The 21,912-nt window shown below is 39.0% G+C and overlaps 1 protein-coding gene across 1 annotated transcript in view; it reads left to right on the forward strand.

The window, feature by feature from the left end:
- The window catches only part of KIAA1549 (KIAA1549 ortholog), a 132,148-nt gene that overhangs the window by 104,001 nt on the left and 6,235 nt on the right, over positions 1 to 21,912 (forward strand). Inside the window, exons 11-19 of the mRNA XM_042889730.1 lie at positions 594 to 796; positions 4,348 to 4,472; positions 9,632 to 9,837; positions 11,496 to 11,719; positions 13,044 to 13,188; positions 14,768 to 15,001; positions 15,995 to 16,047; positions 19,570 to 19,715; positions 21,490 to 21,644. Coding sequence (XP_042745664.1) covers positions 594 to 796; positions 4,348 to 4,472; positions 9,632 to 9,837; positions 11,496 to 11,719; positions 13,044 to 13,188; positions 14,768 to 15,001; positions 15,995 to 16,047; positions 19,570 to 19,715; positions 21,490 to 21,644 — 1,491 coding nt within the window. The remainder of the gene's footprint in view (positions 1 to 593; positions 797 to 4,347; positions 4,473 to 9,631; positions 9,838 to 11,495; positions 11,720 to 13,043; positions 13,189 to 14,767; positions 15,002 to 15,994; positions 16,048 to 19,569; positions 19,716 to 21,489; positions 21,645 to 21,912) is intronic.

The following is a 21,912-nucleotide window of genomic DNA, read 5'->3' on the forward strand; positions in this document are numbered from 1 at the left end:
ATTAAGTTCCTAAGAACTAGATTTGAAATACTTTTCTGGAGGCACCCATGCCATTTTCTGGAGTCATTGCCAGGCTGCCATGTAACTCAGATCTAGAGTATGTTTCTCTTTTCTCAGATGAGCTAGCTGTTTGTATGAGCACTCACAGACATCCTGCAGATTTGGGGTGCTCAAAATATGGAGGATCAGCAGTGATGTATTGTTCAATTTGCTTAACTTTACTCATTGTGGTTGGAAGAAGTGGAAGGGTGACCTGACAGTGGTAGCTGTTTAAGTCCGTACATGAACATTTATAACCTTGCAGCTAAAGTATACAAAAGGCTTCTTGCACGATGATTAAATCTGAAGAAACAGCTGGGAAAACAAGATTTAGAAGCAACATATTTATTTAGGGTTTTAAACTGTGTATCATCTACTGAAGTGAAATTACAAAATCATGAGGTTTTTCTTTTCCCTACAGCACTCTTATGTCCGCTTCTGAGGATACCATATCCTAGCCATCCTAGTGGCTATTGTTTGCAGATCTTAACCAAAGCCTTTGTACTCACTGTCGCTCATATTTCTTGTTTTCTGTCTTTCTTCTTCTCTTGCAGCTTCAAGCCCCCAGCGTAAAAGGCTTTGATTTTGCGAAGCAGCATCTGGGTCAACACAATAAAGATGATGTCCTGATTATCCATGAGCCAGCCCCTTTACCAGGACCTATTAAGGACACTACCCCATCTGAAAATGGAGATGTTCCCAGCCCCAAATCCAAGACTTCCTCGAAACCTTCAAAGACCGTCCGACACAGAGGGAGGTCAGTTGACAGAGGAAGAAAAACAAGCTGTGGAAGATGAGTGCTGTTTACTGTATTTTTAGGGCAGTTTCAATGAACAGAAGTCAATTCCAGAGCTCTGGAATTTGTTTTCCACTGGGCCATTAGAGTTGTATGTAGCTTCAAATTGCATGAAGTTGTGAGAATTTGGCATCTGTTTTTCTCTTAATGGCAACATGCTCAGTTCAGAAGAGTGCTTAGGATGCAGCTAGGTTGGTTGGAGTCAGTTTATTACTTGTGTACTGCAAACACCAAGTGTGTACTTTCTCTTTGTGGCCATTCCTAGCTACCAAGGCAGCAGGTAATTAAAAACAAATAAAAAGCACTGACTGTTAGTGATGTGTTTCAGTGCTATTAGTGGTGACCGATCTATGCATGATAAGTCAGAATTTCCAGAAATAAGCATTATCTACAAAATTCAGGGAAGGTAAGTATGTTTTGTTGTGGCTATCTGATTGCTATCATAGCACAGCAGTTCTGGTCAGGAAAAAGTCTGGTAACTGACAGCTGTGCAAGTGGAGAACAGTTTGTCAACATTAAGCATTTATTTCCTTACGTTTTCCTTTAATCATATGATGTGAATGTGTCTTGCCAGAAGGGACTGCATTTTTAGGGTAAAAACTGTAACAGCTGTGCACTAAAGGAGGGTATTTTCATTTAAAAAAAAAAAAAAAAAAGGCAAAGTGGGAAGGCAGTAGGTAAGAAATAAAAGGAACCTGGAAGATAGGAGTGCTGTTATGAATCCAAACGGCTTCTCTGCAGAGCTCCTCTCTACTTCACTTTCCAATAATTCTTCTTTCTCACCCTCCCTTTCATATTTTTGCGCTCCTTTGTTTGCTGCTCTGCACTCCCCTGTGCTTTTACCTACATGCTGCTGCATTCCAGGATAAAAACAAGGGCAGCATTGAATGAGCTTAGAAGAAAACAGGGGTAGTTCTTCCTCAGCTGCACATCTTGCTCCTCTGCACAGCTTTCTGTGCCTCCTCTGAAGTCCAGCTGCTCTGAGGTCCTGGCTTCATCTTCCCCACATGAGCTTCATAAAACTCCATTTCTATGTTCCCAGGTGCTGAGTCTAACTCTGTATAGGCATTGAAAGTAAGAGACTAGTGATGATACAGTGGAATGTGGGCAATAATGGAAAATAACGGGGGGAAAAAAAACTAACTCATTTTGGTGTAGCTTAACTAAATTAATACAGATCAGAAGGATAAGTGTTCTTGTGTCTTTTTAAAAGATCAAAAGAGGTTTAAGACATCATTAGGAGAAGGGGACAATGTGTTCATACATGTTGGTATAAGCAACACATTTAACTTCGAGGTTATTACTGTACTTAATCTCAAATGATTCAGGAGAGGAAACAGGGAAATTTTTCAGAAGCTGACGTTTTAATGCTTTCCCAGAAGACAATAATAAATTGTTGATCAAATTTGGAACAACTATATATATTTTTAAGTTTCTAAATTCAACCACTTGAAAATGAAGAAGAGAATTTCCCTTCCCTCCCTCTTTCATCCTTAAAAGCAAACCTTTCTTCAGGCTTAGCTATGGAGATGTCACTATTGTCTACGTAACATGCTGACATTTCCACATCAGCTTCAAATTTAAAACACTTATTCCCCAAGGGAGAAGGTGAAATGTTAAATGACACTGTAGTGTATTTTGTTTTTTTTAGCTGTTTTCTGTTTTATAAGAAAATACAGAATTCTCTTCATCATAATGCAATTCAGGATTGTTACTGCATGCCAGTGCATGCAGTGGTGATGTGAGCACACATTCCATATCAGTGAAAGACAGTAAAAAAGAACAACAATGTGGATCAGAAAGCACAGCATCTCTAATCCCCAGCTGAGAGCTGGATCTGTTGTTTTGGCTTGAAAGGCTACAGCCATGTATTCTGCAGGACTTTAAAAGAATGGCTGGTGCTGGCCTGGCACTATTGTCTATTTCTACAATGTATTTAATGGTAATTTACATCTTACTGAAGTAAGAATATGAAGGAAAACAAGGCACAATGAGATGAAATGCACAGTCACTAGTGTATGAGGAAACAGCACCCCATTTCTTTCCAGTCTTGGAGAGAGCTTATAAACGGTAGAACGACTTTTTACGTGGTCTGATAGTGATAGCACTAGGGGAAATGACTTTAAGCGAATAGAAAGGAGAATTCAGTTAGATGTTAGGAAGAAATACTTTACTCAGAGGGCAGTGAGGCACTGGCACAGCTGCCCAGAGAAGCTGTGGGTGCCCCATCCCTGGAGGCACTCAAGCCAGGTTGGATGGGACCCTGGGCAGCCTGAGCTGCTGGGTGGCAGCCCTGCACATGGCTGGGGGTTGGGGCTGGGTGGGCTTTGAAGTCCCTTCCAACCCAAGCCATTCTATGATTCTTAGACTCTGCTGAACCAAGAAAAAAGACAATAGAAGAGAAAGCCTTGTCCATCTATTCCACATTAGAAAAGAGTAAATGATGCAGTGATACAGATCTGTAAGCTCACTGAGAACCATCTCGCTTTTTATTCCTGCTGATGCTTTTTAATTGGGATGTGACTTTATTAGAGTCATGCAGGGAAAAAAAAGAAGAAATACAGCATTTTATTATTAGTGGGGGAAAAAAAAAAGGGGGGATTAAATTCAGAGCATTGCCTGCTGAAAGCAGTAAATTTGACTTTCAGTGAATTTGGCTGGCTGGATGTAGATATCTCAGTTTGTGTGCTTTAGGCAGGTTGATATTTTGCTGAGAGCTTCCCTAACTAATGCAGATATGCATCTAGCCTGAGCAAATCTTGCACGTAACAAGGTTAATGCACAGGATAGTGCATAGATTGTGTAAATCGCTGAATTGATAGAATGATCTGAATGATCACTACAGAGACTATCACAAGTCTAATCCTACGTGGAAAGACAGGCATTGGTGCTAGCTGGGCAGTAGCATATACTCTACATTTTTGCTCTTTCTATATTATCTGAATAATTTTACAGCTGAAGTGTTCTTCTGGGGAAAATCATGGGATTTTTTTTTTTTTTTTCTCAGATTGTGTGTATAATTGCGAAGCAACACATTTTTTTAGGCGTCTCATGACTGCATGGGATAAATACATAAAAGTAGTGTGTCTGAATAGCTCTGTGTTTAAGTAGGCAGGCAAGTATGTGCATGGACTTGTAGTGTTAGCAAGAGAGCGCCAATTTACCAAGTTTGTGTATTAAAATAATTACCTGTGTAGTTTTCCTCATGTTAATATAATTCCTTTCTGTCTGAACAGTAACCCTGCTACTTGGTCACGTAATGTATTCTTGAAAAAATGTTAAAGGAAAGATTGGTAAGAAGTCTTGTTATGTGTGAGTTCTGTTGCAGTCAGTTTTCACACACAGTGACAGTAACATCATCACAATGAATGTCTGTGATGATTTATTATAAACAGAAGAAAATATTAGCAGCCTTTACAAGGCATATTAGCAGAAAATCCTTTGCTCGTGAGATCTGTATTCCGTTGCAAACTTATGTCACATGTTTGTTTGTTTTTTAACGTTTGCGGCAGAGTTTCACCATCAGATGCTGACTCCACTGCAAGTGAACAATCCAGTGGGAGAGAGACAGGGGAGGAAACTGCAAGGCCATCAGCTGTTACAAATGAGGGTAAACCGCGCAGAGCCACAAAGAAGGGTGTGTTACTTGTTTTTTTTATTGAAGAAAACAATACAAAACTTGTGTACATTAGCAGTGCTTTACTTAGCTGGGTTGAAGAGTTAATCTAGGGCCATTACTTCTCTGAAGCCATATTTGGCATTGAATCTACAGCTCATATAACTGTCTGCATGAATACTACCAAGCTGGCCACTGCAATTACTCCTAAATGGAAAGAGATTTGCTGGGGGCATGTGGGAGAGTGGAAGAAGGAAAGTTCACTCCTTGTGAGCCCTTACATGCAAAAGTTTGCTAGAATGAAATGTATGAAGGTCTTCTGTTTCAGTAGATGAAACAAAACCAAAAGATCCCTTTGTGAGGATGCTTTCATGATTGTGTTTTGGAAAGAGGAAAATCCAGAGCAAATACATCAAAAACAGTGAATTTTATTTTATTTTATTTTATTTTATTTTGTTATAAAGAACTGTCTTCTTAGCATTAAAATGCCACCATTTTCCTTGGAGGAGCCCTATGTTATATTCCTTTCTCCATTTTAAAGTTGATGGAAACACCACAAGATGTCTTGCCCTTTTTATTTCAAACATTTTTAAAATGTACACAAACAACAACAAAAAAAAGTACACAAACTTGCAGTGTTGCTTCTGAGAGCTTTTCCAGTTTTAGATGGCTTGATCCTTGCTTGAGGTTTTAGTTACCAGAACTTTGGCTTAAATTACAATCTTTGGGCTTTCTTAGAGAAAATTCTGGTACTGAATATGTGTTAAAGAAGCTTGTGATTTCACCATCTGTTCTTAATACATATGGCCTTGGTGGCAGCAGAAACTGAGAAGAGGAAAATATCATACTATGAGCAGCCTCTTTTGGTGTACTGAATGTTTTTCCATATATTATATGAAATATCTACTGAAGTATTAGATGATTACTGAGGAATGCAGTGCCAGTGAAATTCAGATCATAGCAGACATTCTTCAGTGTATGCCCGTGTTGAAGAAATGGGATTTATAAATATGTAAGACAGTCAATATAAAACACTAGGACTTTGCTGATTAAACCACAAATTGCATAGTGTGTGAGTCTTAAACTTCCATAATGTGTGCTACTCCTGGAAGAGCAATGGTGACAGAGCACATTTTGCTCTGTGACAAGAGCGCAAGAAAACAAAGTCAAAGATCTGCTAATGTGACTAGAAAGTTGTACTTCCTAGTAGATCAATGTGTACATTCAGCCAGCACTGCATGCTGTGCAGTTATAAAAAGAAGACGATGTATACTTTCAGTGCCTTAGGTTTGCTCTAAGGATGAGAAATCATACCCAAGTAAATATCTAGGAAAACAATTATACTATAATAGAGGTCATCTCAGACAGGCTGGTTGGTTTATGACTTGCTCTAGCCTATCTGACTTCAATTCTGTTGCCCTGATTTTGTACTGTCTCATTTCCTCTTACCTGGGGACTCCATTTTTGTCTCTCAGTTTTTCCATTTGCCTTAACACTTCATGTAAGGGTTAATAAGTCCTTTTGCTATAGAAATGTCAGATATTACCGTGCCTGCATTATCTGACTAAGGCAGCAAAAATATTATGTGAAATGTTTTTACCTATACTTGCCCTTACTGGATCAAACATACTGTGTCTTCATTGTTTGGTGCCTCTGGTTTGGCAATCACAGGGACTATTTTTACCATTCATAATTGGTCCCGCTGCCTGTAGAGGCCTTTGTGTCTGTTAAATGACAGATTCAGCTCCCGTTTTGCACAGCTGTGGCTTGGCAGTTGGATCCAAGTTTATGCATTTCATCCAAAAGTAAACACCAACATTGCTGTGTTTTTTCCACTTGCCATTCCAGCTGAATTATTTGTAATAATTACTGTGCTGTTTCTTCTTTTTCCTTTATGTTGTCAGGAACAAACAGAGTGGGTAAGTAACCAGAGCTAGTATACAAGTATGAATAGAGATGTTGGTGTAGCTGTAGACGTATCTTGAGCATGGAAGGATTTTTCACCTAAGAAATAAAACACAATTGCTTTTTAGCTATCAATGTATTAAAAGATCTCAAAACCACAACTTATAGCCATGCAATATAAACTGATTTTTCTGATTTTCTCCAAATTCTTTCAAATTATTCAACATTCTCACTATGAAAGAAGCAAAACTGTAGTAACTTGATCCTGAAATTTAGCATGGTATAAACAAGTTACAGATCCTTTTATTTAGCCTCCTTACTTAGACAAATGCAGGCTACTTGCTAAGAAACTTGAGTTTTTTCCTATGAAATAGTGTTTCAGTGCTCAGGACTGAGACATTGTGAAGATGGGACAGGAGAAAGCTGGCACTGTCTTTGAGAGTGAATACCATACCCAGCGATAAATTAAGGGCTGTGGTCTCTAATAGCAATTTCCATTTTATAATAATAGGGATGGATGGGTGTAAGGCTGTCTATAATGCTTTCCATTCTTAGTTTTGTATACTAACTGAAAAGAGTCATGAGCGAGACACATAATCTACACATAATCACAAACTGTGTGAAACTCGTATGAGAGTGCATAAGGTAGGGTGACTCAAATTTCTGTGGATCAGTAGGAGATTCCTGTTGGCCTCACATGATTTTGGATTAAGCTTTGTACACCTTGGTTGCTGTCTCTTGCCTTCATCTGTCTCCCACTGCATTGGTTTTCGTTTGAAAACAGCATCCTACGGAGCAATTAATTTTCCTGACACTTGTATAATTAGCCGTTTCAACCCAGGAGTATTGATCCTGATACATGATCTATGTGAAGTAGTTATTTAAAGCTGTTTTGTCCAGTATTTCGGTATTAATTCCTCTACATTTTTTGTCAACCTCAACTGTCTGGTAAGAGATCAAATTTTCTGTCAGGTAGTGCCGTCTTCTAGCTTTGTAAGGAAGGATTTCTAATGATGAAAAATAGTGCAATATAAATAATTTGAAATGAGAAATCATTCACTGTCAGATCTTACAAAGGAATTCCTGTTAGGTTTGAAGCAGTTCTCACGTATGCTGACAACACGGTACAATTCTGGGTTTTCTTACATACTTTTCTGTATATATACAGAATATAATACATGATATATAATATATATACAGTATAATGCATACTGTATTTCCATCTCGATTTGTTCTTACAGACACATTGAGTACATGTACATGCAGAGAGGATTTAAAGACCAGGGGAAGCTTAGACTTCTATTTTGCATCTTTTCTACAGAAGAGAGTAGCATTTAATGTTACTGTAGAGCCTTACCAAAATTTGGTAGTGGGACTTTCAGATATTTTTACAAAATGAAAACAGTTGCAGAAGAGTCATCTGCCAAGCACCTGTTTATTCGCGTAAACAGGAAGGTTATGGATTAAATGATAAAGAGTCATTGGAGATGCATGACTGGGCCTTGCTACCATAAGAGCATCAAAAATAAGTTTAAAATGTTCAGTTGGAGGTCTGTAAGCTTTGAGAACTGCTGCTAGACTGTGAAAATTGGAAAAATTGTTCATATGTGGGGAAAATGGGAAAGAAGGCTGCAGAAATTCAGATTTTTGCTGCACTACAGGATTACTCTGAGGAACTTGTAGTAATTGCTTGTATCTCTGTAAGAGGCAATGCTTGTATGCTTCTAAGAAATGCATGAAGATGAGGCCCATTAATGATTGTAGAGATGACAAGTGATAAAGATCATATAAATAGACCGTGCTGAGACGTAATTACATTTCATTTAGGCTTTATGCCTTGCAAAATGTCTGGGGACAAATCTTGAATGGAACTATTTACCTTCTCTTTAAGGACACTTGATGAATAAGAAAGTCACATTTATAAATGATGTACGTAATAATGCAAGGTATGAATCATTTATAAATGTGTATATTTGACAATGCATTGATCAAGATTGAGAAATATGAAAGCTGACAATTTTGCTTAGTATGTGGGCAGTTTACTTTCCATCTGATGTCAATATAATGAAGTATACAATTCCTTTTGCCTCCTGCTCCCTTTTTGTGCTAGGGAAGGAAGGAGCAAGTCTCCTGCTGTAGTCTTCTACAGACAATGGCTTTCAGTCTTCTTCTGAACCCAGTGCTTTGTTAGGGTTAGTGATCAAATCTATTGTCATAGCTGTTTTCCTTTCTGTCTCTTATACCCCGTCTCTTGGGTCATGTCAATCAACAACTGAAAGTGTACAGTCATATTCTTTTTTCTTCTGATTTGAACCAGAGAACCATAGCCTGTTAATAGAAATCCACATGAGGTACCATATCACTGTACTGTGTTGCACTCATCCATTGGAAGAATCACAAACTGTAGTCTTTGATTATAATTTATGGAGAAAATCAGTTTATCAACTTGAGAATTTGCAGTGTTACCTTGCAGACAACACAAAATACTACTTTTCACATCTTTTTTTTAATTCTAGTCCACATAACAACTGGTGTTGTAGGCCTCACTCCAACAAAAAATACAAAAATATGTTTTATGTGCTTAAGTGCAAACCACTGTGTTGTTCCTACAAATTTCAAGTTTAAGGGAGACAGCCTATTCCTGGTATAGTATTTAACTGTTGCCTGATTCAGTTGGAGTTGGCAAAACTCTTCAACAAATTATTATGTGGCAATATTTGTACAGCTTCCACTTAGAATGTGAAGTTTTTATCCTGTCACAAAGAAGCAAACAGTGCTTTAAGAGCTTCAATCAGTAAAATGTCTGTAAAATTCTTTGTGTGAATTTTTCAGACTTTTTTGTTTAGTTGACGTATTGCTATCACTGAATAACTGCATTTTGCAGTGTGACATCTTTTACTGCTCTTGGAAATTCCATTTGTGGAATTTGCATCTCCATAAGTACTGAGGAACCATTAGCAGGATGTGCTTGAGAAGCCTTTTATGGACCAAAGCACACTGAGATTTTGAGGATTTGCAAATGCCAAGAGTTTGATTTACAGAAATAAAGAATGATGGCTCATCTTCTGAAAATGTAGTGAGAAAATGTTTGTAATTTGCAAACTGCTGGGCAAACTTGTACAATAAATGCGAATCAGATGGAAGGCCTATAGGGTAAATCAAAAACAGACAGAAAACATGGCAAAATCTCATAGCATAGCATCTGTAGAGCTTGTCATTTGACTGAGATAACCTTAGCAGCACTGCTTTACTCTTTACTTGTTCTGGTAATTCAGGACCCCCTCAGAGCAGCAGTGGCAATGAGCAGCACTCCTCAGCCTCTATCTTCGAACATGTGGATCGGATGTCACGTTCCTCCGATGCCAGCAGACGGGTCCCAAGCAAGATCCAGCTGATTGCTATGCAACCAATGGCAGCACCTCCAGTTCAGAATTCTGTGCTTTCTGATCGAGTAGCAGAGACCAACAAAATTAATAAAGAGGTATTTCTTAAGTGCTTTGAGTGCTTGTGGAGAACTGTATGCCTAACCAAATGGGAAGTGAAAAGATCCAGTTTCCTGTTATCAGGAGTTCTCATTAGTTCCAGTGCAGTTGAATTTTGACAAGTTACAGGAATAATCTTGTTTCCATCCAGAGAGATTACGTGACCTGTTATAAGTGCTACCTAATCTGAAACTTAAGCACAAAGAAAGAATTCTTGACAGAATACATTGTGTGATCATCCTTTTGCTAGTTGGTAGGGTATGATTTACAACAGAGAGTTGTATAAGAGCTGAAATGTCTATCTCTGAAACATTGGGTTTCATTCTGCATCATTCTTCTGGCTTTTCAGCAACTCAGGATATGAATTATACAAACAAGTTATTTTAGGACATCCTAGAGTGTGAATTTGCAGCACAGAAATTGCTTCCAACTTCTGATGTGTTTATCTGACAGTAAACATACAGAAACTTCCTTCTCTGATGCTCAGATTGCTGTAAGCAGAATAAGAGCATGCCTGGGGCACTAGGAGAGAAAGATAATGTGTTGTAAAACCACATCATAACTGCCTGACAACACTGCATATCTGCACCGTGGTTTTGTATGCAATGTAAGATGGCATCTTCCCATAATTCAGAGAGGAAGACTACTGAAAGCTTTAACTTCACTGTGTTAAGGTACTGTGTTTCTCACTAACACACAGAAGAGAGGAAGATGTAGTATACATAGGCAAGAGGGACCATGAGGTATACATCTGATTATATTGACAGAAGAATGATAAAATTCTAACTATAAATGTAAAAAAGTCTGGCTTGCATCCCTGTAATGCCTTTGGGGGATTTTCATTAGAGAAATCATAAAAATCAATTTTAATTGTTTTTTAATTTACTGCTGCTGTGTTCCCAAATGAGTCCAGCACAGGCAGAGCAGTTGTTGTGGACTGATCTGGCGCCCAGGTCTTTTTTGCTGGTAAGAATGATTTTAGTGAGCATTGGGCCAGAAAATACAAGTACGGTATTACTGTATCATTCCCCAGATGATGAGATGCACTCCAGAGAATCCGACAAAAGACTGGAAAGAGGCATAAAAGCTCAGTCTGCAAGAAGCTGTAGAGCTGGCAATACTATGTTTGTCTGGGGACCTGGGGTCTAGTGTTGCTGCTGCAGTTCTCCCTAACTTGTGGCAGCTTTGTATGTACAGCAGAGAGATTAGTTAACAGCTTAGATTCCTGTCCTTAATGGAAATGAGTGGCAAACTTCAGCATTATTGATCAAATATCTCTGTTTGACAGGCAAAAGTAGCTTGCGTTGATCAGTCTTATTTTCTTAGACCGGTATCACTTCACAAAAAGGTGGTCTCACCTTTTTGTGTTTCTCTTGCCATTTATTAATGAATTACTACCTCTCTCTAATTGGGCATGCTGTTCAATTACATATAATCCTATTATGTATAATATCACATCTACACAAGGAGGTATCCAAGAAAGAAAGCATGTTTACAATTTGTATGATTTATTTTGATCCATCAGAGATTTTTTTTAAGGGAATGGGATCAGACACTGAGGTGAGAAGGAGAGGTTTGCAGAAGAGCAGCAGAAAGTTCAGTTTGCAAAATCCACACATAAAAATGCAGTTGATTTTCTTCCTCCTTCTTCTTTAAGATACAGACAGCCCTAAGGCATAAATCTGAGATTGAGCATCACCGCAACAAGATTCGTCTTCGTGCCAAGCGCAAAGGGCACTATGAATTTCCAGTTGTGGATGATGTGGTGGTGGTTGACTCCAAAGAACAGCACAGAATATACCGCAAGGCACAGATGCAGATTGACAAGATCTTAGACCCTGGAGGAAGCGTGCCTACAGTCTTCATAGAGCCCAGGAAAAGGTAGGGGTTTCAAAGATGGGAAAGATCAGTTTTCTTTTAAGGTCAGAGTCCAAAGGATATCAGACTTTTACTTCTGAACTTTCAGAGCTTAGAGTCATTTTGATCCTTAGTTGACTTTGAGTTGGTTAGACAAAAGGGTTGGGATTGTTCTAAACATTTTTATTTGTTTCAATGTATGTCAGTTTATTTTGTTTTCAAATGCGTTCTTCTACAAGTTTTCATGGGTGAATTCTCAAAAAAAAAACAACAAAACACAAATGTATGAAAACTGTCTTAAAACATTTTAGCGTTTGCTCTGCCATTGATTTACCTAATTCTTGTGTGGTGTAAAGAGATCAAAATTACAACATAAGTACTAACAAAGAAACAGGGAAAATGTGGACTGCAAGAAGTAGCATTTTTATAATGACTGTAAAAAGATCAAAAATAAGGAAAGCCTTGAACAACTTAAAGAACGTGAAGATTCTGAATTTTAAGGACAAACTCACAAGCAGAGATAACCTTTTAAATATTCCTTCTATAAAAAGGGGCATATTTGACAGCGTCACAAATCCACCTTCCCGGGCCTGTATTTCCAGAGAAGGTTTTCTCTGGGCTCTGTCTAAGGCTTAATAATACTGAAGTACTATTTCTAGAGGGCTGTTACCTGCTACTGCTTCCACATTGAAGGAGAGGTGCTTTTCTCCAGACTATGTTCTTCAGCTGGTTTACAATGGTACAGTTAAACACAACATACTAACCAAGCACAAGGCCTCATTGCTGGTGTGGTCTGTTTTGCTACTGAAAATGTGTCAGATATTGGGCTGGGAGGTGTGGAAAGGTGGTAGGGGAGGCTTAGAAGATGGTTGTAGAAAGATGGTTGGTGGAGTCACCAAGCCTGGGGGTGTTCAAGGAAAGGCTGGATGTTGTGTTGAGGGACATGGTTTAGTGGGAGCTACTGGGAATAGGTGAACGGTTGGACTGGATGATCTTGAAGGTCTTTTCCAACCTTGGTGATTCTATGATTCTATGATTCTATGGTGACACTGTAGAAAGTTTGGGTGAGGAGGGAGACAGTTTGGGCAGCTGTTGCTATAGCAGTGATAGTGTTGTTAGGAGAAACTTGAGGAGAGGGGTTTGGGACTGACTAGTGGGACTGGGATGAAAAGCTGGGAGAAGGAAAAGAGCTGAGACAAGGATTACTAGGATGGAATGGGCAGAGAAGCTCAAGCTTGAATGGGGTGAGAAGAAACTACAAAAAGAAATGTGATTACCTTTGTCTTGTGGTTTTTTTTTTTTTTTTTTTTTTTTCCTCTCTCTGCCTTTTTGTTTTCTTTGTATTCAGCTCTCGCGCAAAACGTTCTCCAAAGCAGCGCCGGCGACATCAGATAAACGGTAGTCCTATCGATGCGGAAAAAGACAGGTTGATCACAACTGATAGTGATGGGACGTACAAGCGACCTCCAGGAGTCAATAACTCTGCGTATATTGTATGTATGTCTTGAATGACAGGAGGGTTCTGATGGCTGTAATGGCAGTTGTGACGTGGGAAGGATTTATTCTTTCTAATTGTGATCTGTGTGGCTAGTTTCAGGCATATGTAATTAACATGTAAATCCAAGTGAAACAAACACTTCATTGGCAATTTGTCAGTATGAAGCCATGAAATTCTGCCAACTATTCCTAGAAGAAGCCAAGAACTAAAACTATGTTTTCATTAATGCCACTGTATTATGCACATGAAAGTGTGCTTGGCACATTCCACAGTGCGTTGAACATAGCTTCGCTCTAGTCCAGTTTGCTGCATGTATGTATTCATATATTACAGCAAAATAAATCCTTTGCTCTCCCAGAGTGAAAGATTTTGTTCTTTTCATGAGAAATTTTATCATCTTTAAAATCTGTGAATTAATCATTAATGAAAGGCTAGTATGACTTTATACCACAGTTACTTAAAATAATTCCGGTACAGTGTCTCAACAACTAATTTTATGTTTTCCTGTTTAAGAAACACTTCTGTTCAGTCATATCCATGTCAGAAACTGTATTTAGGCATTTTTACCCATTTCAAAGCAGACTTTACTAAGTGTAATGCCAATATTAAAAAGCTCTGGACAGTGTTTATCTTGAAAGATGATTTAATAACTTCAAGAACTTCACCATTAGCTGCAAATGCAGTCAAGTGGCTGTAATGCTGAATTCTGTGGTCCCCCTCTGCATTCAAACAAGAATGTGGTGATTTTAATGTCATGCTGCAGCAGAATGAATTATCATCTGAATTAAGACTTGTCACACAGTGAGATCAGCCCCTTTGACATCTGTAGCGAGACAGTACTCAGAATGCTAAGTTCCTGATGAAGTTGAGGCTTTTGCATCTCTGTGATTGCATCTCTATTTTGCAGTCTGCGTACAGTGGCAAGAATGAGCTTAAATAGTAATTCTGCTGCTACAAATGTTTAATTTCCTGTTACTGATAAACAATAGACCCATGTGGTAAGATCCCAGGTAGTAATTGCAATGCATGCCTGAGGTATTACTGCAATGAAGCACTTACGTAAATCCCATTCAGGTGATGCACCCAAGTTCCATGCAGCTAACCCCTTAACTTCTTATCAGTTCCCTTTGCATGCTTTCCTGGAGGGTAATAATTGCTTAATATTACTATTGATGTGATCAATTGTAAGCTAATTTCTTGGACCTGAAAAACTGCGGAGGATTCAGAGATGTGGACAGTCTTGTCTGAGTGGAAAAAATGCTCAAAGCACGACTTCACATGTGTGCTTGCAAACTGTGATTTGTTATACCTAAGGAACTGCTGTGCCACGCACTACTGCCATATTGCCAATCAGGGCATTTCAGATCACACTGAATGAAGCATATGTGCAGCTGGTGTCATGTCCGTGCGTGTGTAAGCAGGGAGGGTAAGGGACAGGTTTTGTCCAGCGCTGGTACTTGGGTTTATTTCATCTCATTCTGGGTCTGGCAGGGGAACATTGCTCACTTCTGATTGGGAGCTGGTTGCTTGATCTTCTGGCTGGCTGCCCTTTACCTTCTTTATGTTTTCTCCAGTCTGATCCAGATTTGCCTCCTGAACCTCAGACGTCATCTTCAGCAGATCTGGGGAAGTTCCCCGGCCTGCCGTCCCACCCAGTCTCCCAGTACGTCCCACCACAGCCATCCATAGAAGAGGCTCGGCAGACCATGCATTCGCTCCTGGATGATGCATTTGCCCTGGTGGCCCCCAGCAGCCAAGCAGCCAGCTCCACAGCTGTCACACCACCCGGGGTCTCTGCAGGACAGCCGGTAAACAGCAAGCCTGCATGGGCAGGGAGGGGAACTGCATGCTCCCAATGGGGATCACCTTATGGTCCATCTCAGGCAGTAGAAAATGCTTTCGATGTGAGTCATGTCATGTGTAAGCCTTTTCTGGACAGGTGGTTAGCACCAGTTGAGTCACGATTGCTGCTGTTACGCCCTTTCTGAAAGGACTTTGCACAAATATGAAATAGTTTCTTGAACAGGAGAGCTCAGAAATGACCTTCACAATATGGTGAACTTTTGAAGCCGTTTGGATTTTTTTTCCCCTTTTCCAATCCCAACCACAAAATAGTTCTCTTTTAGAATAACTTCTGTGTTCCTTTTCAGTTATGATCTGAAAAAGATCACCTTTTGATCTGTTTGGTTTTTTTTTTAGTATAGGTACTAGTATAGTTTGTCAGTGAAAAAGGATTGGATTGGTTTTAAGTTATATTTTCCAGAAGAGCATCCAAATGCTTTCATCAAGTGAGGAGTAGAAAAGCAGTATTTCTGTGTGAAGTTTTTTGGATTTCATGGAACACTGAGACACTGGATAAAATTTTAGCTTGTTTCAAGTTCCATAACAATTCAGTCGAGATTTCAAAACCCCACTGGACTCCCGAGTCCAATCCCTGTGGTATCTCTGTTGCAGTCTGATGATGATTGGAGATTTAAAGAGATTTGCAAATGAAAAGTTTAATTTGCTGAAAGTTTTAAGCTAAATAGACATTGGAGCAGTGCTTGATCTGTGAGTGGGAAGAGTGTTTTTGAAAGGTTTTTAAGTTGCTTGTAGACCCTGATCAGACAAAAGACTCTGCTGTCCCACTGTAACAGTGCTTCTCTGACCTTGTGACACTGGGTTTGTAGAACCAAACTGTCGAGCTTGCAGTCCAATCACATACATAGGCCTAGTGATCTCTGCAATTCATCGCTTGAAAGTCTGGCAGTGGACTTCCCGGGGTATACATTTTAATTCATTTGGTTTCTTTCATACAACAGAGATACGTGGAATTTGGAATGACTCCGCCAGCAGCACCAGGTCTCCTACCAAGGTAGCGTTTCAATGATGGAATTATCATATTCTATTTTCTTTGCATTTCCTCCTCCAGAGATCTTACTGGCACAGTTATATTATTATGCAAAGTATGTTATAAATGAAAAGTAACGGGAATCCAGATCCAGCCTGTGTAATTTCTTTATGTGATGTGAATGACATATGTATACTGTGTGGAATTCAAGTCCCCACTGAAAAAGAAATGTGTTTCTAGCCCCTTGGCTGTGGAGATATCGTTTCAAATACTGAGTAAACCACTGAGTTTCAGGTTTCAGAGAGCCTGAGTTACTCAGATGCATGTATATCTCCCAGTACTCTTGCTTTCATCTTACTTATCCTGAGGCCACCTCGGGATAGCACACACTGATGCAGATGACTAACAGATTCATTCTATTTCTAACCAAGTTGAGAACAAGTTTCAGAGTGTTGTGACCCTCATAGTGAAAGCATGCTTTGCAGGCCTATTGCTGTATAATCAATGAGAAACAAATATTCCATCTTCTGGACTTACTTTGGGAGAATGACGTAAAGAGAAGAAGCAGTTGTCCCAGTGATTGCTGTTTGGTGTCTTTGTGCTAACAACACATGAAGTTAGACTCTTGAGTCACAATGTGTACAGGGGTCACATTTGTCACAGACTGTCTATGCCACAGTAACCAAACTGGCGAAAAAGGCGTCTTTCTGCTGCTCTCTCATTACATCTCATCATATGCTCTGAAGCACCACTGGTATCCATGTCATTCATAAAATTCCACCTCATCTTTACTGCCTTGAAAATGTGATGATTCTTCAGCTACAGAATGGATATTAAGAACATTCCTTTATCCTTTGTTCTGCAACCCTATTTTGGAAGGGCCTACTAGAAAAGGAGTAGTCTGCAAGCACATTTTCTCAGTTCTTGGTCAGAGCTGACTATTTCAGTTACTGGGAATTATCTCTTTGTTTTCCTGTTACAGGTTCAGAGAAAATATGAGAAATTAATCATGAAAGTGCTGTAACCCATGTTACAGATAGCACCTTTGCAATATATTTTTTGTTCAAAAGTTTATCAGCCCTTGATATTGGCACTCTGGATTCCCATAAAAAGATTTCTTAAAGCTGGGTCGGTAAAAGACAAGAAAAGGCTTTTCATGATTTTGCAATGGGGCTTATGCTCATATTCAGAAGATCATTGTAAATAAACTGATAGAAGCAGCACACTAATCGGAGGAAGAAAAATGGATCTGCAGTCAGTATGGTTAGATGGCACGTATCAGTGAAATAGTCCATTGGCTTAAATATACAGTGCATAGAATAGTTGGGTAATCTACTGTTCCCTTCTCCGTACAAATGCAGTCATCATCTTTAATGGGCTGGAACCAACTTGGATAAAAAAAAATTGTATGTGAATAACCCAGGACACATAACAGCTGTACAAACATAACAGTACAATCAACAACTTTTACCAAAAAATGAATGTTGCATAACGCCACAGAGATAGCTAGCCATAGTGTCTCACTGGTTTAAAATTGATCTGGGGGACAATCGCTCCACAGCTAATTAAACAGCTTGAGGCTGAATCATTTTTTGCATGTGCTAAGCTACTGCTGGTTCACAGTCTGGAAATAGGAAGTAGCACTGGCAAGCCTGAGTGATACAGATTGTCCTGTTTTGTATACTTTTGTTGACCTCTGGTTAATATTAAAGAGTAGTTGTATCTATCTACTAAAAAGAAAATTGGAAAGAGAAGTGGTGGGTTATTAAACTTGCACCTTTCAATTACAAACCCATCAGCAATAAGGAAATACTCCCTGGCCTTTCAGAAAAAATGACAGAAAAATAATACATTCTCAGTAATGTTGAGAAGACTATTTTTAAAAGACAGCATCAAAAAATTGTAAGTCTGTTAAGACTCAACTCTGCACTGTAGTTGAATGATTGCATCCTTACTGTTTAGAGCAACTAAAATAACAGAAGTGATGCTGTTAAACATTACCTACCCATTCAAGCATTTATTTTAATGAGCTTGTAAACCTGACTGAAAATAGTTCCTTCTCAATCCACTGAGTGGACAGTTGGGAATGTATGCAAGGGAGCTGCAGAAATTCTGACACTTCCACAATGGGACTGCTGCAGTTTGAACCCCTTACACATCCTTCATGTAAATACCATGTGTCAAGTAGCTGGTACTTTATTTTACAACTACTTGTTCTGGCCTTACTAGGTTCTTATTTGGTTTTATTTCACTCTATTATTATCTTGGCTTTCTTTGTTATTTGCTCATCATACAAAGGTGGTCAGCTTTTCAAATAGAGTGCAAATGAAGAAAAGATTGAATTAGATTCAGACATGGAACTTCACTGTAAGAAAAAAAAAAAAAGAAAAAAGAAAGGATGTAAAAGGAGGTGTTGAAAGATGGGATAGGTGATAGATGGCAGTCAGTTGTCATGAAGAGTTTAGGTGCATCTGTGTTAAAAGGGAATATAAAATTAATCCCATCTTCATTTTGTATAACCTCATGTGCCTGACTTACGATGTTCATCTCTTTCTTTCTTCATAATTACCTGTGAGAGACAGCCTCCTGCAGAAAGTGATTCAGTGAGCCTAACCTTTTGCCTTGAGTGCCTGTAATACTTGTTGAGGAGCATGTCTCTTTTCTTTAACCATACCTGGAATCTAGGAAAGATTAGCCTAATAACCTAAGCTCCTACAGTTTAGGTACTCACACGTCCACCATATTTAAAGGAGCTGATAATTCTTGAACACTCAGTTGCCATCATTCTTTAAAATATAACCCCACCGTGTCAGGGTAAAGATGTGCTCCTAGGAAGCATAGGGAAAGCAGCATTTCCCTCTCTGTCTCTATTCCCATTCTACATTTCTTTTACCAGTTCCATTACATTGGCACGAGTAATGAGGAAAGTTCAACAGCGGTTTCTGTTGTTAACATTGACTACAACCACCTGCCTGAATTATAGGAAACATTAGTTTTAGGATATGTTTCATCTCTCTTCATGTGTGCCAATGACAGTTTTCTGTAGTTTGATAAATCTTAAGGAGCAAGCTTTTGAAAATTTCCTGGAGAGTGATCAGAAGAAATCGTAACAGTTTATGAAATACACTTGTCATGCAGAATGAGTGGTTTGACTTAGAACTAAACTGTGAGCCTGGCAACTCTTGAGTGAGAGTTAGATGCATTGCTACAGTAAGCAGCTCTGTCACTACTTTCTGCATGAAATCTGTTTTGTTCTTTTCCCTGAAGATTTTTTTCCCAAGGGAAAAACAAGATCTGCAGGATTTCTCCTCTGCATTGAAGAAGCTGTAGCTTGTAAAAATGCTTGCATGAAATTCTTGGTAGAGCTTCTAGCTCATTTCTATCTGCAGTGTAGAACATGGGGGATGAATGTACTCCTCAGACTTTTTTTGTATGTTTAAGATAAAAACATAGTTCAAAGACATCGTAAGCAGACATTGGAGGAGGTATAGTGATATTAATTAGGCAGTTTTCTTATTGTAATCCTGAGTCCTCACTGTTCCACAGGCAGAACTTTGGGCCAGGTTTTCTTCAACCTGCAGAGTTAATGCACCCAGACCAGCAGCCGCCTGAGGTTCAGTATTCCTCCAGAGGGATATACTCAGAGGAAATGCCGTCGGTGGCACGACCGCGACCAGTTGGAAGCACTGCAGGTACACTTCTTGAGTTGAACACGCAATAAATAACAGGTCCCTTTCCTTATCTCTTCTTACACTGAGATCGCTATTAAGGCATCATTGTTCTTCAGCTGCTATACTCTAAATGTGGCCCTCATTTTCAGTGCTAAAAAAAGCAGTCCGATGGAGAGGTTAACTCTGCATTCACGTGGCCTTGCTGAAAAAGGCAGTACTTTGCCACTTTTTTTTAGTGTCTTACAAGCAATGGTTATCACACAGTGTATTTAAAAAATAAAAAAAGCAACAACAAACCTGTTCTCTAAGAATGGAAAATTCTTAGTGTATGGTGCATGTTGACTTTCCACTGCAGACCACTCTGCTGTTTTTGCTAAATGAGATAATTGATGCATCCCAAATAGCCTACTAAATAAAAACGGTAAATGAATGTTTTTCTGCATCTTTATTTTGCATTTCTCTTCCTAGAAATATATGTATAAAAACAAGATCTTTTAGTTTCTGAAGATATTACCTCTTGCTGACTTGGTAGTGAGATAATTTCTGTAGTGCTCATCAGCTCTATCATGAATAAAATTCTAACATCACATGGCAATTAAGCAGCAAACACTGCTTCTAAAAATAAAATATTCTATTCTTATGCAAATGCCACAGTTAATTTTCTTCCAGACAAATGTTTTCTTCCTGGGGAGTTGAAAAAGACTAAAAATAGTCGTATACTTCTGAGTCCTATTTTTGATATCTGTTCTCCTCTGTTAAATGCATGACTATTACAGTTCTATGATTATTTTATTCTCTGATTCACACTATTCTCATGCATCTTCTGCAAAGTTGGGGCTGGATTCAGATGATTATTAACTGTCCTTCAGCATAAGTAGCTATCTTGCTTCTTAAAGATTGGTTGTTTATTGAGGGAAAAGATGAAGGAATTTTACAACACATAAATCAGACTGGTTTTTGTCTTTTCCTCCCATTTTTGTACTTGTGCATGCACATGTGCACAGTTATCTATTATTTATCATTGGGTTTATTAGATGTGTCTAATTTCCAATATATTCTTAAAATAAATGTTGTTTCCTTGTGGGAGGAAATTCAGGAAAAAGGAAAGCTGGCATGTTGTTGCACATGTCTTAAAGTTAATGACAATAGCTATCCTTGGATATGTTTGAAAGCAGTAGAGGGTGGAGGGAAGTTAGAAAGGAAGGGGTTAGCTTTCAGCCTGGAAGGAGATACAGTATGTTCTGACCTTCTCGTTAGCCAGCGACAGCATCGTTTAATATTTAACCATGAAGGAAAACTGAAATAACTATACTCTTATATGGTCGTGTATTGAATTCTTGTGAGAGATGGGACAGAAAGCAATCTAGAGAGTCAGGATGTAGCAGGGTGAGGTAAATAAGGTATACCACAGCAGCAAATACCTTGTCTTTGCTGCTAAGTAATTTACATTAAAGCATTGCCAGGGTTTTCGGTAAGTGCTAGTTAAAAAGGGTTGGCATGTTTTTGGAATGATGTGCAGTGTGCGTCTGAGATGCATGTATCTCAATCTCTTCCTTCAGTGCAGTGACAATAAAAAACACTACACTCAGATGAACTGCACCAAATGCACATAACTTTTCCTTCTTTGTTCTACACTCACAGCCTTCTTTCTGCTGATTTTTTTTTTTTTAATTACACAGAAACAGAGCTCCACTTTCTTCTTGTCTCTGCTTCCAACAAGGTTTTATGTTGTCATTTGTCTGCCCTACAAACTTGACTGTGTATAAAGATGAAAAAAACAATATTTGCTTTTAAGGTTCTCAGATACAGCACCTCACTCAGGTGGGAATTGCTAGCAGGATCGGAGGTCAACAAGTGGAGATCCCCTCAGGCAGAGCAGGGCATGGCCAGCCGGGGGGGCCAGGGTGGCCCCAGTACCGTGGAGAGGATGAATATGCTAGGCGAGATGCAGTGAGTACTGTGTTACACATTTGCATAGTTTCCAAAGTAGTGATATGTTCGGGTATTTTTTTTCCTGCTTTACTGTTTGGAACTTTTTTCCCTTGGAATACTTTGAGTTGCTTCTCTGACATTCTTTGCTTTGCTCTTCGAACCTTTGTTAGTTCTTCTGACTTTTGCTTGCCGTTCTTTCACCTTCGCTTCTCTCTAATTGCTTTCTCCCACCTTACCTAACCTTTTTTTTTCTCACTCGAGGCCTTCATTCATTAATTGCAGTTCA

This window comes from Lagopus leucura, unplaced genomic scaffold, assembly GCF_019238085.1.
Source record: "Lagopus leucura isolate 7727_CA_CO unplaced genomic scaffold, USGS_WTPT01 Super-Scaffold_100159, whole genome shotgun sequence".
NCBI lineage: Eukaryota > Metazoa > Chordata > Aves > Galliformes > Phasianidae > Lagopus > Lagopus leucura.